Source organism: Rhea pennata, chromosome 1 (genome assembly GCF_028389875.1).
Source record: "Rhea pennata isolate bPtePen1 chromosome 1, bPtePen1.pri, whole genome shotgun sequence".
Lineage (NCBI taxonomy): Eukaryota > Metazoa > Chordata > Aves > Rheiformes > Rheidae > Rhea > Rhea pennata.
The window spans coordinates 214213487-214231456 of NC_084663.1; the positions used below are offsets into that span (position 1 = coordinate 214213487).

Here is a 17970-nt window from a genome sequence, read left to right on the forward strand (position 1 = left end):
CAGGTGGGAATGGAGCTACAAATATGCAATGGATCTAGGTGCAGAAGCACCCAGCCTAGAGCACACCCTGGCCAATACATCCAAGGACTACATGACAGCATTACGCAAGCCCAGTGTTGTGCCCAAGCCAACAAGCCCATTCTGCAGTCTGAACGTGTCCAGACACGTTGGAGGAGAAAGGACTACATCATCATTATTTCAAGGTCTAGCTAGTGGGCAGATAAGAAAAATTTTTCAATACCTCACTCAGCCTGATGATCTCCAACAGAAGAGTTCATCACAGGCTTTTTGCAGACCGCCACATGTCTGAGGCATCGCGCTGTAGGTTGGGTATAACCACTGCCAGTGATGTCCCACAAAGGGCGCAAACCCAACCCTCTAGGTCTAAAACCACAAACCTCTAGTGCTGCGGTTCAAGGGCCAAGCATGGAGAGCAAAAAAAAAAAAAAAAAAAAAAAAAAAAAAAAACAGCAGAACTTCTAGCAGCCAGACCCATGCCAGGGCACAAAATACCCTGAACAAGTCAAAGGCCATCCTTTTGTTTGTACAGCAACTAGTGCAGGTGGGTCATGACTTGACCCTGGGAGTTGACTCCTGTTTTACCACCACAGTAATTTGGGACAGAGAAGCTACCATTATCACGTAGAAAAGTCAAACAACACAGCACTGATAAAATGAAACTACTCACCATTGGTGCTCCACGATGACCTATAATGGCCGGCTTTGGTCCTAGAGCCTTCTTCTCCATAATGCAAGGGGATGAAATGGTGAGAGGGACGAGGTAAAGTGCAACTACAACTGCGAGGTATGCAGTGAACATCAGCATCTGAGCAGCTGAGGCAAAAGAGAGAAAAAGAGCTAGTGAAAATGCTAGTCTAGACTTCCTCATACCACAGCAGTGGTATGTCAAGACACCATCTTGCTCCAGAACAGAGACTTGTTCACAACCAATCCCTCCAGCAAAATAGCAGAGCTCAGTTTGGCATCAACATATTCCATTAAAAAAGTCCATTTGAAATATTCATGTCCTGAGGGAGATTTTCACTTGATCTTTTTACATTTTGGGAAACAAGAAGTTAAGTGCACTGCCTGAAACCCCAACAATATAACCAGAGCACTGCTGATTTTCAGTCTTTTGGGTGGGAGAGCACCAAATATGGGACTTCTTGACAATGGAAATAAGGCATCAGTTAAACATTTTTGCACCTCAAGTGCCACACTGCTGCGTTTAAAATTGCTTTGGTTTACCTTGGTGGTTCACCAACATTACCCATTTCAGCCAAGGTAAGGCCACTTCAAGTGCTTCTGCATCAGGATTTGTGCCAGTTAGAACTGACTTAATTTGCAGTGAAGTTTTGCTGGTTAAGGTGGACACATCTGAGTAAGTCCCTCGGGCTGGGATGGTGCTGCATTCCCCAGGATCCCACTAAGCAGCTGCATTACAGGGCCAGAAAATGCAGGGAAGAAGGTCCTGGATGCAGTCCTGGGACTTTCTGTGCAGAGGCAAAGCCTTTGATTTTCAGTGACTTCTTGCAAACAGCCACACTGGGAACCTTTAGAAGCACAACAGGCAACTTTGAACTCATGAGCTATTTAGAGTCACTTGAACCCACAAATATTAAAGCAAAAGACAACTTTGGGTTTTTTTTTTTTTTATTACTATTATTTTGCAAGCTACTTAAGACAGTGGAGCTTGAGGGAGAACCTCCAAAGAACTTAATTAAAAAAAATATTTATAGTAGAGGCAAGATGGAGAAAGCATTTTTTTTTCCAAGAGAAGGATGGATCAGCCCAGCTAGGATTCTGACAACAGCTGATCTAGTTTCACACAAAAATGAATGACATTTTGCTTCTAGCATCCAATAGTCTTATTCAAATGTTTTCCTACATGCCAGAAAGTAGGAGTAGCAACTTTGCCAGCTCTGGCAGAGATGTCAATATCCCACAGAGCACTCAAGGAACTGAATGTTGCAATAGCATCTTGCTAGGTGAGGTCATGTTGTATCCTGCACTACAGAGGTATGGTACCCTAGAGCTGTGTCTTACCAGCACTGAAACCTCCAGAAGCCATAGGACATGGCCCTGACCCCATCCTTGCTCACTCCAGGAGCACAACACACCAACCAGGCTTTCAAAATCAGCCTAATTGTCTTCAAAGTCCCAGGTTGTGCAAAGAATTTGATCCTTTCCCTTATGTTACTGCAGTTCAAGGATTACGCAGCTCAGATTCAGATCGAAGTGCGCAGGCTTGAAAATATTTTGATCACTGGGCTGTACTCACCCATAAGGGCAGAACTGCTCCTGGCATGGATAATAGGCCACTTTAAAATGGAACCGAAGACCACAGCCAGCCATGCACACAGGACAGTGGAGGTCATACCAAAAACAAACAAACAAGACCCCAAAAAAATCACAACACACTAGTTCTCCCCACAGAGCAAGAATGGAGTGAACCAAGAGCAGTAATTTCCCCTTTTCATTTTATTAACGCACTGTTCCTTAACAGAGAACAGCAGCTGTAATGCCTTCAGCATACCAGTAAGGATGAAGGTGCTACACTTTGGCAGACACTGCCACAAAGCTATCTGGCAGATGATGAGGAGGACATGCAGAAGGTGCCTGAGATTCATCTGGAAGTCCTACATGATCATGAAACACATGCAAAGTACATGTTGTTCAGTTTGAAATGGGATGGCCTGTATTGAAGAAGTTCTCCTGGTGACCACCCAAGCCAAATGAGGAAGATTAAAGCTCTCACTTTCTATGACATGCAAACACAAATGTTGACATTTAGATACAAGCTATCTGTCTCCACTCCTCCTGCTCTTCAGGACCACAGTGGTGTAGCCTGCGATCCTACAAGAACAGATCTGCCATACTCCCTTCACTATTCAATGCTTCCAAGGCTGCTTTGAAGCCAGAAGCAAGCTTTGAAAACAAGCTACTATCTTTTAAAGCACTGGAGTCATTCAAGAAACGTCTATTCTTTGGGCCTAGAAAAAGTAGCAAAGAAAAAGAAAAGCGCGTGTAAATTTTATTCAGAAAAAAATCCATCTGTTGAAGTTCAGAAGCAAAGAAAGGACAAGAACAGATTGTTGCACCAATGACTCCAGCTGCACCAGTTATTTCCAGATTACTATTACTGAGTGAAATGTTGCTTTCCCATTATAAGGCACCATAAATTCCAGTCTAAGGATTTTGTAGAGATTTCAGTTCTTCACTTCCATTTTTAACACTGTCATGTCAAGCATGTCTGCACCAAAAGGTCTGTAAACTCCGCCAGGTAGGATATCTTTCACAAGTAAAATGACCTCTGCACACACAGGAAACTTTAGGATCAAGTGGTACAAAAGTAGTACATTTTTCCTTTAACAATAAATAAATAAAATCCAGGAGCAGAACAAAAGAGATTTCTACCTTACTAAGCCAAGAAAAAAAAAGGGGGGGCCATTTTCAGAGAACTCAGCTCAATGAAAACAAGTACGAAGAATTCAAAAGGAGCCCATAAAGTCTGCTTTAGGCATACCTGCAAATCCTCCCTCAAATGGCAGTCTAATTACACACTAAGACATATATTTAAGAAGAACCAGGTACAGCTTTACTGGTATGTTTATAAATTAAACCATAGCAACTCTTTCTTTGAAAGGTCTCCCTGGATATTAAGTCTTTCGATCTCCAGTCTTCTTCAGACTCTGATTCCCTATGCTTAACATCCACTTCTTCAAAGTCTTTCACAACTGCTGCCAAATACTTCCCAGGCTTGTATTGTGCTGCAGGTTAAATACCAATTAAAACCATTTTTTATGGAGCTGGCACAACAGTTTGAGGATATCTGTGACATCCTGAAGAAAAACACTTCTGAGTGAACAGAAGAGCAAACTATTCCCCAATAAAAACAGAGGGAACAGGCCAGGACTGGGAAAGCCCATGGCAATGTGGCAGGGCTGTGGCAAAGCATAGAACAACTTATTTCAGTGGGCAGAACCAGCAGTAGATCTGGATTTAGTTCCTGGCTTTGCTGGGTGACACTCATCCAGGTGACCGCATGCCCTTCACCTGTCTGGTCTCTTTAGACCTTATACCATGTTTCAACATGCATTTAAGCAGCACACGATCATCCGGGGACCAGATTAGCTGAGCCCTCTAGATACTACTGTAACACAAAAATGCCCACAAAGTCCTTCAAAAGGCAGGTAAACCTAGGAACCAAGGTGAACAAGAGCCAAGAAGCCCAGGGAAGTGAAAAGTGCTTATGAGATACAGAAAAGAACATTGCATTAGCTGGGAATGGCGTAATTATGTTTTCTCAAGCAGAATGATAGAAATTAAGATGCTTTTATCCACCTCATCATTGAAAATAGACCTTTCACCTCCAGGTCTGGTACGTTTCCAACATCAAAGCAGCAGCTGTGGGGATCTGGATGTATCCCCAGGCCAGGTGCACCTGCTCTGGTTTCAGCAAGGTTTTCCCAGAGAATATAGCCATGTCCCCAGGCTGGCAGGTGCTGAGACCGCCCAGCTCTAGGAAGGGAGCTTCAGGGCTGTCAACCTTCTGGGTTGGTCCAGATCCCAATGAGGGGAACCAATGTTGCTGACAGACATCTGACAGCCTCCAATTACGATACAAGGACATGAGTGGCACATAGGGTGAGAAAGACGACGATGACTAGCTGGTACTCACTGGCTTTCTCTGTTCTTGCGAACTGCCCAGCTATCAACCACGACAGGGCCGTGACCGCCGCGAGTGCTCCTATGTGCAGGAAAGGAGCTGTGGCCTGCAGGACATGGGAAGAGGAGAGAGAATCTGTTACGAACACCCAGCACCCTCCAAATTTGCTCAGCTTGCAGACTCTGTAGGGCACCAGCTCACTCCATTTCAAACTGGATTTTACTGCACTCCTATATTGCGCTTCTGCATCCATTTTTGGCCATCACTTGTTCCTAACCCTGCCACTGCCACTAAAAAGGCAAAGCAATAAATCTCTAACCTCCTTCTTAGGGGAGAGCTCACCCAAACAGACAGACATTTGAAACAGGTCTCCTGAGACGCTAGGCAATTTTCAGTAAGACTCTTGGTGCCAACTGAGTTTTAAATTTCCTGTAGTCCAATTGCTCGCCAGCTCAACACGCATCACCAGGTAGTGCAAGATAAAGTTTGAGATGGGTCTTATGAGTCACATTTCTGCTCTCCATTTGCCTTCCTAAACCTTTAGGAGCCAGGGAAGAATCAACCACTTTTGAGAAATGTTGATCACTTGCGGGAATGTTATTTTTTCCCCCCTGTGTATCCAAGCACTCCCAAATACAGCAGTGATCATCAGTAAAACTCCAGGCCTTTCATAGCCAAAATTCGTTTGTACACCATTTTGAAGAAGAGGAAAAAAGGCAAGAGAGCATCTCAAAGACATAAGCAGCTTGTAAGGCTTTTCTGCTAACACTTATAGAGCCCTCCAACAAACCAGAAGCGGTTCTTAAAATGGGACTAGAGCACACACACTTTTTTTTTTTTAAACGTACAAACATGTAGTGTAAAAATAAACCCAGAGAAGCGTTCCCACGAGGCTGGAAAGAGCATGACATTTCAGGCCTGGACTCCATATCCAGAGCATTATTAGCCAAACCAAGATCATGGCTCTTTCAAAAAGGAATTGCCCTCTCCTTCCAGCAGCTCTGAGTCACTCCCAGTCTCTGTATTTCCCACCTCCAGGTCTGCAGCCAAGCCCTGTTTTGAGTTTAAAGAAAAGAACTCAGAAGACAGGGTGATGGCCTTCAGGAACCCATGGGAGTTTTGCCACAGACTTTCTCATGGCCAAGATTTCATTCTCACTGCTGGGAGAGACTGAACAAACACCAAGAGAGGGTTTTATACAGCAAAAAGACACAAAGTCCAGAACAAGTAGCTACACTGATCCATCACCTCTTTCTCCACCCAGAAGAGCATCCCTGCACACAACTTACTTGAAGTGAAATAAATACCATCTCCCATTCGTCATCCCAGAGCTGTGCTATCGATGACATGGTCACCACAGTAGTTATCAAGGTCGTCATCAGGCCAATCTGCAGCAAATATGAGTGTATTTACTTACTGGAGGCTTTGCATCATTATCATGGCAGTTTTACAGATGAGAAAACAGAAAGAGAAAGCTTTTCAGCACAATAAATGACCATTTCCTATAACAATCAATCTTAGGACCCATGAGGAAAGAGACTGTATTTGTATGCTCTCCCAACAGTCCCTCCCACCACTCCCCGTTTCCCCCACTGGAGACAAAACGCCAGGCTTGATGGTCCCAGAAGGGCACACTTTACGGGTGATCTCTCACTCTCTTCACACAGCAGCCAAAGTTATAGAGAGATGAAGTGATTTGCCATGGCAACAAATCAGATCGGAGGTTAGGGTCAGCCTGACATCTTCAGCAGATGATCCTGGCCTCTCCCAGCCCTGCTGCAAGAGTCTGTGATGCACCAATGCTATGAAAGGTCGGTGGACTTTGCTACAAGCTCAGATTTGCCTCCCCTCCACTTCTGCTCACAAATAAGCCTTGAAAACACACAGCAGACAGCTATCGTTGCACTTTAGTAAGGAGTGAATGCATGTGCAAATAAGTCTGCACATCCTCACCTCTAAGCAGCCACTTCTCAAACGTAGTTTGACACAACTTTGTGCATGGATGTGACTTCAGTTAGGTCTGAAACAGCAACAACTGTGCTGTTATCATCCAGCCACATTGGCTGGAAGTGATAACAGGGATATTGCAACAAGAGGAGAGACTCTGGATGACCCACCAACTGAGCTGAGATGTCAGGACAAGATCATCAGCCACCTCCCCCAACCCCAAGTTTAAGCTGAACAGTCCAAAGAAACAAAACAACAACAGCAACAAAACAACAACAAAAAAACCCCACTATTTTGAAGGTTAAAAGTTCAAAAAGTTCAAACTGCCTTAGACACACCTCAAAAAATCTGGTAGGCTAAATCTAGCCTGTCTCTGTCAAAGAACAGTTGATCATGCTCTGCCTCGCTGTCTGGTATCTCAGCTTCTACCATACTGCAAGTCTGCTAGATTCAGAGGATGATGCTGCTCTATATCTTGATCTTATGTACTGCCTAGATCTGTAATCCTTCTGGGAGATTTAGGGAAAAAGGGGGCTAAGTGACATATAATAACAAATTGATCATCTAGGATGTACAGGACATTTCTAGACTGAGTTCAGATTTTCTTAACAGCTTAGATGCTTCTTGTCAGAGCAACAGGCAAATAGGAAAAAAAATCTATTTTCCCATCAAATACACACACACGCTCCCAGCATTTACAAAAATCTTTTCTTTATGCAAGAAAGGGTAGTTTAGTCTCAGTTTCCCACTTGCCATTCCTCTTCTCCTGGCTACCCACAGACAGATCTGTCAATGGTTACCTGTAGGACATCAGTGGTTTACCCTGAGCCTCCACCTTTTGGAGAACACAAAGCACATGGGGTAGCAAAAGGAGACAAGGGAGATGGCCTTTGAGATTACACTCACATGAGCAAGGATTGACCTTGTCCAAGTCTGAAAAGGATCCATCAGCCAAGAGGTTGCTGGCAAACTACTTACTGCCCACCTCCGCACATGTAGCCAAGAGCTGGATTTTCTTGTCTGTTCGAAAGGCAACCCTTGCTCACTATAGTGGCGAGCCACAAAATGCTTAATGAAACCTGAGATACAGTACAAAGAGAAGACCCAGCAATAACCCAGGAGCAACGGTGCAAGGCACTGGTGGCTGCTCATCTGCTGCGTGCACATCCATCAATGGCACAGAGAACCTGGCTGATTCGATTAGAAATCGTCAGATTATTGGCCTCTAGATTTGGTCTGGAGACCTGACACAACATGGAAGGGGAACACAACATTCTCCCTACCTGCATGCACATAGATGATTACCCTATGCCAAGCAGCCTTGCAGTAGTCATTCTGCTCCCGCCTGTCCTGTGGTCAGACCTCTGGGCTGCCTGCCAGAGTGTAACATCAGCATACAATATGGATCAAATGAACTTTGCATCCGTTTTATATCCAAAGCTGAATTCTCAATTCGGTGGCGATACAGAAGACCTTGCCAATTAGATTGCTATACACCCAATTCCTATGGACACTCCTGTCCTGATGGAGGTGTCGCACACAGAGGTGTCGAAATACAAATGCATCTCCCATTACATCATTTCTGTCTTGCATCAGTTCTCATTTATTGCTTCTTACCCTCCCCCATGCATCTTCAACTTTGCTTATGATCCTCAGCTCTTTTTGCAAGATCACAGAAGAAAGCTGGAAGGAATCATGCTGCTCAAACAAACAAGCCTTTCCCCACACATTTTAATCTATTTTTGAAGGTAATTCAGCATGGCTACAGAGACAGGAATATTAACTTATTTGTCTCTTATCTCATCCTCTCTAGAAAGCTGAGGGAGGTGTAGGGAAGGGGAGAGGCCAAGCAGCACATCTAAGTTGTGATGAAAGTGGGACTTTTTTGGAAGAAGGGAAGGAAGGATGGGTTTCTATAGGCAAGAGGAACTAACTGATCTCCAACACATTCCTCCTCTCGACTTACTCATCCAAACCCACCAGCCACCTGGAGCACGTCTGAAAAAATACCATCTCCCCAATAAAGAAACATATGTTAGACTCAAGAATCAACAACTTGTTTTTCAGCAGCAGTCAGATGGCCTCCACCCCCTCTTTGCATCGCATCCCCTTCTCCCGAGGTGGGAACGTTGCCGGAAAGAGGAGGCTCAGGGAAGGAAGGGCAGAGCAGTGCTCTCCATGGCTCTGGGGGAAGATGCATCTGTTCAAACACTGATCCTACAAGACCTTGTCATGCGCAGAACAACCAATTTCAGGAAGCACTATATGTTGGTAGATTCAGGACTGGTCCCTTAATTACCTAGTAGCAGACTGTAAGAACTGAATCTTGCCAAGCCATTTTTTCTTTGGTGCTGTCTCTACCCACAGCTTCCTAGCTACCATTCCTATCCCCATCTACTAACCACCAAATCAGTATCTTCTATAATTTACTGAGATTTTCTCCAAACTGCTCAACACACGCTCATGCAAATCAAGGCCTTCTTTGGTTTCAGCAAACCCATACCCCAACCCACAGACTGAACACCTACACCTTCCCCCAAGGTTTTTCTGCAGTTACTCCAAGCACATCCTAGATGGCTTCACATCTGCTAAGCTCCTCTGCCAGAACTGAGTTCAACAAAGAAAGGGGCACAAGAGAGGGACGTTACAGAGTATTACACCGAGCTGAGACAGAAGTCGGGATACTCTAGTGACATGGTGTTTCCTAGTCTTCAAAAATGGGTCCTTCATTAGCAGAGACAAAGTATTTCACCAGCTACAGATGAAAGTCTTTTTCCCAAAGCTCTGACTGCCACTACTGTATAATTTTGCTCTATCCTCTGAGGTGAGGACACAAGCACTGCAGCCACCTTAAGGTTATGTACTTCCCCAAAACACCATAGCAGCAATAGTAGCCTGCGGACCACTCATTCCTTAGGCTCCTATGTTTTATTGAGATCCTGTTCACTTCCAAATGGAGAAGAGCCACTTACCTTGTGAAGCCAGTGCAGGTTCATTTGCTGTCCCACGGCTATGTGACATAGTGCTAGTATCTGGAAAGAGGAGAACAAGTCAGACAATGGCACATCACAACCATGAAGTGTTTGCACATGCAGGAACATGACAGCAACCCAAAAGACAATGACAAGCCAGGACAGAAAGCAGGGCTAGACTGGGTTTGGTGACAACACCCAGCTTAGCTGCACAGACAGATCCTCTCCAAAGCGAGGACAAAGAGGACATGGTCGAAGAAGCCTTGACCACAAGAAGCAGAGAGTTTGGTCCATCCATGCCATGGACTGCAAGATGCACTGCCTGCATGGGGCCAAGTATAATATCGCTGCCTGCATGGACACCACCTTGTAGCAACCTGGGATGCTAGGGAACAGCCTGCACTTGCAATTCACAGATGCATCAAAGTTGGGACTGGACCATACCAGGGAAACAAGAACTATGTTTCTCTGCAAGCTAGCTACCCCACCAGCATCAGGGCCTCTGTCTTTGCTCTTGACCATCTGAGCTCAAAAGGCTATGTATTTTTCACTTTTCTTTTACTTTAGGCAACTTAAGGTTTTGAGAGAGAGAGAGAGGGAGAGAGAAATTACTTCTGAAAGGAAAATTGCTCACATCTTACATGGACTGAGAAGTTCGTGCCCTTTATAAAAACACACACACCTTTTACAGATAGCATTTTTATTTTACTCACCAATAACACTGTAATGTATGTAAAGCCAGCAGCAGTTGTTACAAGTATTGGAATGGACCAGTCACTCCAATATCCCATTCGGTTATACAAAAACCTGAAAAGTAAGTATAAAATAGAGATTAAGAGGGGATTCAAGACCATAGCATTTCCACTAGGATTAAACAAAATTTCAGAAAATGTGGCTTTCAATTTCCACCATACCGGTTAGAGATAGGCAGCAAAAAGTATGAGTCATTTTCAAACAAAACACAGTGTTTGTGCTTTGATCCCTCATGGGAAATTAACTCTGCAAAGAGGAATCAGACAATTATGTCAAGCAAAGCAACAATGTTACTTTAGGAAAAAATGCATTGGACTCTGCTTTTTCAGAAAAAGATATTCCATGTAAACAAGAGAGAAATGGTATTCCTACGTGTATTGTAATTTGCTTAAACAATAGCTCGAAAGCTGTGCTACATGCTCAGAGCCTAATAAATACAATATAGAGATAGCATCAAGGACAGAGGAAGAAAGAGAGTGGTGTTGTGCTAACTGTGCTATTTACTCAAGGGCTTAGCTCTTTGCACAGGGATGAGGCAATAGTTGGAACTGGATCTCCACTACATATCGAAAGATACTCAATATCACTGTCTCTTATTCCAATAAACTGAAGAGAAGATCCAGCCTTGCAAGAATGGAGATGGTCAACAATCAGCCTCAAGACTTCCAGAAACAGGGCTGGCTAGAGGAGGACATGCATCTTTTCAGTCTTCCCCTCTCCATCGACTGAAGGATTTGCCTGCCCAGCCCGAAGAAGGCCTGTGGGTTTTCTTTTCAGTGCATTGACGTGTCCTTCTGTTTGCTCTAAAGCTTAAGAGATGGGTCATTCAATGGCTCCATGACCCCACTGCGCAACCTTGGCAAGGGGCAGCCGCAGTGTCCTGATGCTCTGGAAGACAGAGCAGGGGCTGAAGTGAGGTTAGAGCAGTATTGAGATAGAGGTGACATCCTACCAGCAATATCTCCAAAGCACTGAACCAGCTTCTTGGGTTCCTCTAGACTGTCACTTGTCAGCAAATTTCTCACAGTTCCCCTATGCACAAGCAGAACAGCCACCACTGTGTAAAGCTGAACAGCACAAAAATATAGAAGTCACATGCTTTACCTATAGCCTAGCAGTCACAGTACTGCTCTGAAACAGAGAAACTCACGTTCACCCTGTGCCTTACGCTTTAGGATTGCGGTACTCAATCCCCACCAACTCTCTGGTCTATAGGCAAGGGGTAGACTCCATCCTCCTGTTCAAACTGTGAGACTGCAGCAATGAAAGCTAAATTAGAGCCTGCCAAGGGCATAGTCTGAATTGACTGGTCCAGTGACCTCGGATCTTTTCTTGAAGGGAGAGAGAGTCAACCATACTGAGTAGGCAGTAGGTGGCAAAATTTCCAAATGTTCTTCACCAGCGACCCCTATGACAGAGATTGAGAGCAGGTTAATAGAGGCCTACAAGGAATAGTCTGGCCATAGCTAAACCAGCTTTAGGGTGATGAATGGACAAGGTGACCTCCAAGTTTTTCCAGGTCCATTAAAGGTCAGTGATTCAATCTTGCAGATAAGCCAGTTCGCCTTCACTCATGGGTTGGACTGACTATATGTGATGAGTGTCCTTGCTGCTTCATTTCCAGTGTCCCCTTTGTTTCACCTCCTATTCCTCATCACCCCTCTCTCCCTTGTAGAAAGTCTTATCTCCCTTCCTGTGTCCTTCTCCTCAATCCCTACTGCCAACACTGATGCTGACAAAAAAAACACTACCCAAGCCACAAAACCAGCAGCTCATCCTCATGAAGATTTTATACTCCTACATCTCGCTCTTCTCCTTTACTTATTCAGGTATCCTCTCCACTCTCATTCATTAGGTTTTCTAACTCTGATTTCGGAGGGTGGTTTATGCCCTACAACCTGTCTCTCCTTGTTGCTTTCATGAAGCCACAGAGTAATGACAGCTTTATGAAGAGGTATACCGAGGTATACCAGAAGAAGCAGACCACTATTTGCAGTGGCAGCACTCTAAGAGACACTGTCCCTCATGCCTGGCAGCAGGTCTCAAATGTCAAATTTGCATTTAAATAGCCATATGCTTCCCAATAAAGCTGTCCTGGCGTTGGACTAGAAAGTTGCTAAAGTACATTATAGCAATACACAAGATAGGTCAGAAAAGATAGTTGGCTGAATCTAAGAAAAGCGTCTAGAAGTGCAGAAAGGAATATAGCTCCAGGGAACATTACCATCCCCAAAACCATAGAATCATAGAATCAGTAAGGTTGGAAGGGACCTCTGGAGATCATCTAGTCCAACCTCCCTGCTCAACAGGGTCACCTAGCCCACGTCCATCCTAGTCTCTTATACTGGGGGGAGTGGAGGAGTCATATAGCAACAGGATTTCTGCGTGCCAAGACTTTTGAAAACACTCCAGATCCCAATATTTTTCTCAATAATAAAGCCACAGCACGTGCATGCTTCTCTCTGTGCCACCCCCAGACACACGCCTGCCAAAAATATCACTTCTGTCAGTCTCCCAGAGGATTTCCCTCTCCCCATAGCCAAGCCAAAAAGGTGAAATAGCAGAGATGGAGCTGAGAGAACCAAAGCAGCAGCACACAGATGTGTGCTGAAGCTGTCAGAAAGCAGGGACACCTGTGACACCACAGGGACCACCAAAAGAAACACTTGTGTTCCTAGGGCTGCTGCTCAGATGTGGCCCTCAGCCTTTTTATGCACAAAGGTCTCTTAAAAGAGAAAGATAATCTGCACACAATCACAAACAGCTGAAATTACGCTTGAGGACTGGAGGAAGGAAAACACTCTCGAAAGAGTAACAGTACAAACCAGGAGGAGTGAAAACTGCTTTTAAAAATTCATATTATTGGAAGTTTCTGCAAACCATCAGGAACCACCATCATCTCAGCACAGGAGGCAAGATGCTTGCACACTAGTCCACTGGCTTCCTTTCATCTCATGTATCAATGCTGTCTATGGCCACCTCTGTGTCCCAGGTCCAACCCTGCTCCCATTGAAACAAGCAAGAATCTCCCAAGAGCAGGGCCCTCAAGCATCCCCTGCTAGCACCAAGGCCCCATCACTCTAGAAGAGATATGGGCAAATCCTGGAACCCCTCCTTGTAATGTCTGAGCACTCAAATTTGACCCAGGTTAAAACATCCCTCAGCAGATTTTTAAAAGAATCATTGGGTTGACCTGGACCAGGGTTAATGCCTCTGAAAATCCTCTGGTAGAGCAGGGGCAGGGCAGCTATGTAGTAGGTGGTACAGCAGCACTGATTACATGCCTACCAGAAACATGGAGCCCTGGAGCACCACGGGGCTGCTGTGACCTCCCATGCACTTTTGGACAAAAGGGCTGTATGAAGCCCATCCTGACCCACCCGTCTTTGGGATGAGATCTGCTGAGGAGCAATCAGGTTCATGGCCCTCCTAAGCAGAGACTCCAGAAGGTGGAGCTAAAGCAGACCTCACTGTATTAACTGATTCCCACAACATAGCAGATATCGGGCCTCTCCATCACCTGAAAACTCAAAGCTCAGGACAAAACTGTCCCATCGTCTTCCCCTGGCTCTACTCATCAGCTCATTCAGTGAACTGGCCAAGATCAGGACCAGTTTTAAGGACAACTGTTCCACTGGACTAGCAATACTGCTGGTAGAGAGAAACGAGCAGGTTAGAGACTACTTCCTCCACAGCCTCCTCTCCAGCACCCAAATCCAGCATCATTCATCAGGCACAAAATCCTGGCTTGACGATTGCCGCATCCACTACATCCAGGAATAAAGCTCCCATGCAGATCTGGAGAGTGCAATCCTTGGGCTCAACGCACACACACAACCTGCATCCAGGCTCTGCTCAAGATTCAATGAGCCACAGTGAAAGGGACGCAAGGGGATTCAAACATGTGCTTGGAAAACTGGGGAAAGAAAGGAAAGAGGGTTCCTCTAATTTCATTGTTCACACCACATCAACAGTTTCCTCAGCTCAGCTTCAGTGCTTTTCTCTCTCCTTTTTTTTTTCCCCCTCTTTTTTTTCCCTCTCTCTCTGATGTCCCTTCAAGTTCCCCATCTGAGAGCATCAGGTCTCCACTTGATGTGGAGATGACACTTTTAAAATGCTATCTCCATGGTAGTTATGCCAGATCAGCCTTCTGTCAAACTACAAAAGAGGAGTTTTCTACATAGACTCGTATTTACAGTCCTTCTCCAAAGAGGATGCAGGCAGGCTCACAAACTACAGCATCTTCCACATCAATCAAGGTTGAGCTTTCCTCCTGCTGCTGCACATAGCAGCAGTCTTTGTACACTGAAAATCTGAAGTAAAATGTAACTAAATACAGACACACAAAAGGGAAATGCCCAAAGCAATAAATTAAAAAATATTTACTTTAAATTTAAAGGGCACAAACCCCTTTCACTGAGAAGAGCCTCAATGCATATTCAGGGTAGGATGCCTTGCAGATAAAGAACAAAAGATTGCAGCAACACATGTCAGGGTGCCTTATCTTTCTAAAGCCCATGTTAACCCCAGAAGAGTCCCTTAAGTTTTTACAAGTTTAGAGGCCAACTCCTCATATTTACATAGGTTAAGCCCTACCACTGTCACAACTAGCCCTACTTTAATCAGGGGTTCAGTCTGCTTTTTACATAGGTTAGTCCATACACTGCTGGATGCCAGATGCCTCCAGAGGTACATCTGGAGTTATATGAGGTACCAGCATTTCTTCAGCTGCAGTAGTGGGACAAGCACAAAAGGCTCAATGTAGTTGTCTGCATGTGACATGAGAAAGGAGAGCTCATGAGGACAAGCTTTGCAGGGCAGGACCCAGCTCAGTAGCTCATCACACCAACGTGACAGCAATTCTTTATCCTTCAGGGAGTCCATCAGCAGTTTGCTGTGCTGGGTGCTGTGCAGAGACTGTGTTTGCTCCAAAGAGATCTTCCTCTAGACTGAAAGAGGACACACCTTGCAAATAAAGAGTCATCAGGAGCAGGGGGGAGGCAACAGGAACAACAAGCATCAAAGAAATACTGTCCACAAAGACGAACTAGAAGCGACAGCCTCTGAGGAACAGCAAAAATGGGGTTTCTAAGAGTTGTAGCAATCAGCAACAGGCTCACAGCTCTGCTGGGACCAAAATGATGCTTTCATCTCTTTTGCACTTCATCTGGCTGGGAATTTTCCCCTAACAACTGTCACATTTTAACGGAGCCCACACATCTGCGATGGGGAGGGAAAAGGGCCAGGCTCAGCCTAAATGTACCCAGTGGAAATTGTTTCCTCCCTCTCTGGAACCAGTATGGCTGTAATTAAAATCTCACCCCATGTTATCATCCTCCCTCCCAGCCTTTCCACAGTATTTCAGGCTGTTTGTAAGAAATCCTGCTGTTTTCCTCAACCTCTGGTGTCAGTACATGGAGAAGGGGTCCAGTTGGGGTTATGACACACACAAAGCACTGGCCTATTTTCAACATTGAATAGCAGTGCTTGAATAGGCAGAATTAGCCCTGCTATTTTGCATCCAGAGAGCCTCTTTTGTGGCCATTACGCTCAATAAGAGGGCTTTCTTTTCCAGTGCTGCCAAATCCAGCAGGGTTTCCAACACCCTGTGCACACTAGGTTGCATGTCAGGAGAAGAGGCTTTGGACTGCAGGTGGTATGAGGAGTCATTTAAAGGCCAGTTACCTCCTGTGCACAGAGCAAACACATGCACCTCCTCCCGTTCCTGCATGAGGATTTGAGAACCCCCAAATTTCACCACATCAGTGCTGCAACAACCATTCATAGCATTGCCAGGGCATTAGTTCATCTCTGCATGATTTAGCAGATCTCAACTCTGAATTTATGAGAACTTGCCTTTGCACTGGAGCGGGCTAAGAGCGCTTATATCCTTTACTGAAGGTATAAAATAAGAGAGAGTCAAAAAAATAAAGCTACTGTTGCCTTGAGCAGGAAGGAATATAATGTTGTCGGTAAACTTTCAGGGAGGTTGATCTGCATGCCAGACTTCTGTTGATTGCATGGCATCTGCAGCAAGTGTTTACATCAGCTTCAACCATGTTGCTGAACCCCTGAGCACCAGCCTTGCTGCCATCATATCAAGGATGCTACAGGAATGCTAGGGCTGGATTTGAAAAGAAACATAGTGTTTTCTTTATGTTCATATTATAACAAGATACAAGCTGTTACTGCCACTGCAGGAGCCCCCAAGTCCTGGATGTCCCAGAAGATTGTCAAGAGCATCCCCAAAAATACATGGTCTACTCCAAAGTCAACAGCATCCAGCAGATCATAATGCACCCATCTCCCCTGTTTATTTAACCGGTAAAGGAAGAATGATTTTCAGCACTGGGGGAGGGGGACTAGCAACCCCCTAGCACATCCCAGGAGAAAGCTTGTTTTCAGCTCCATTCAGCATTGCAAAATTTTCCACACCCATGTCTGCTTCAGGCTGAATTTTTTCTTTTATATTTTGTGGAAAGTTTCAGTCAAATTGCTCGGCCACTTCCAAAAACAGCCAAGTATAGAAAAAAAAAAAAGACAAAGAAAAATCAAGTAACAGCTTTTACATGATTCCAGTTCCACCTTTGCTTTCACTTGCTGTTTACCGGGGAGCACCTGCCCAGAGCTCCATTATGGCCAAGCAACAGAGATGTGAGGCCATATTACATCTATTAGCGCAGACACAAGAAGCTCTCATTAAGCCTCACTTTCCATTTGCTGTCATTAACAAATGCATCAGAAGGACCCAGATGCATCCAACCTGCTTTGAAAGAGCTTTGTAGAGGCATATGGCAGCAGCCAAACTCGGTAAGAGCTTGCCACTCCACCTGTCTTGCGGCAATGAGGATCTCTACTCACCAGTTGATTTCATTGTAGTCATTATGAACTTCCCACCAGAAGTAAAACCAGACCAGCGTCAGGAAGAAGGAGGAGGTGAGGATTAGGAACCAGAGGCGCTCCCACTGCACAAAGAAAGAAAAATCAGCATTAATGCTACTGCCTCTCAAGGCTGACTCCCCACCCAGGCCCACACCTCACCTAAACACAGGTGAGGTTGGCATGGATGAACTGGACACTTTCAAGGGTGGGTTTTGCTCCAATGGGTATAAACCTCTAGCTTGGCTGCAACAAGCTTTCCAGGCAGCATAGCCTGTAGGTTACACGTTGTAACAGACCAAACGTTTGATATAATAGCCTCAATTTAATTAGGTCAGAATTCAGTCTTTCCACAGATTTACAGATCCCAAAAGACTGTGCAGACATGGCCTAACACTGATTATTTTAGACAGCCATGCAGAGATGAGGAACTGCCCTCAGCACAGCAGAGGTGTCAGCAATGACAGCTGAACTTGGCTAGATGTGAAAAACAGCGCAGCTCTGATAGCTGGGCGAAGATCACACCTCCTCTTCTTTCTCAAGACTCCTCAGCTCAGCGAGAGATGGGGGAAAACAGCCTTCTCCCAGCAATGGGCGACGCTCATCCTGTCTCCAGCCTGGTCCCGTCTGGGTCATTTCCTACTCAACCACACCTCACATAGGGCAGCGTTTCTCCAGTTCTCGGGGCATACGGAGCAAGGCAGCCTTTCTGGGTAGGGAGGTGGGTTTTTGTTTGCTTGGGTTTTGTTT

General features: G+C 45.1%; 1 protein-coding gene across 4 annotated transcripts in view; it reads right to left on the reverse strand.

Annotated features, from left to right (window-relative positions):
- The window catches only part of GDPD5 (glycerophosphodiester phosphodiesterase domain containing 5), a 179172-nt gene that overhangs the window by 38310 nt on the left and 122892 nt on the right, over positions 1 to 17970 (reverse strand). For all 4 annotated transcript variants that reach the window (XM_062567455.1, XM_062567456.1, XM_062567454.1 and 1 more), the window contains exons 3-8: positions 17203 to 17306; positions 10302 to 10395; positions 9589 to 9648; positions 5959 to 6057; positions 4682 to 4775; positions 689 to 834 (exon numbers count right to left, since the gene is read on the reverse strand). In XM_062567455.1, the coding sequence (XP_062423439.1) occupies positions 689 to 834; positions 4682 to 4775; positions 5959 to 6057; positions 9589 to 9648; positions 10302 to 10395; positions 17203 to 17306 (597 nt within the window). The remainder of the gene's footprint in view (positions 1 to 688; positions 835 to 4681; positions 4776 to 5958; positions 6058 to 9588; positions 9649 to 10301; positions 10396 to 17202; positions 17307 to 17970) is intronic.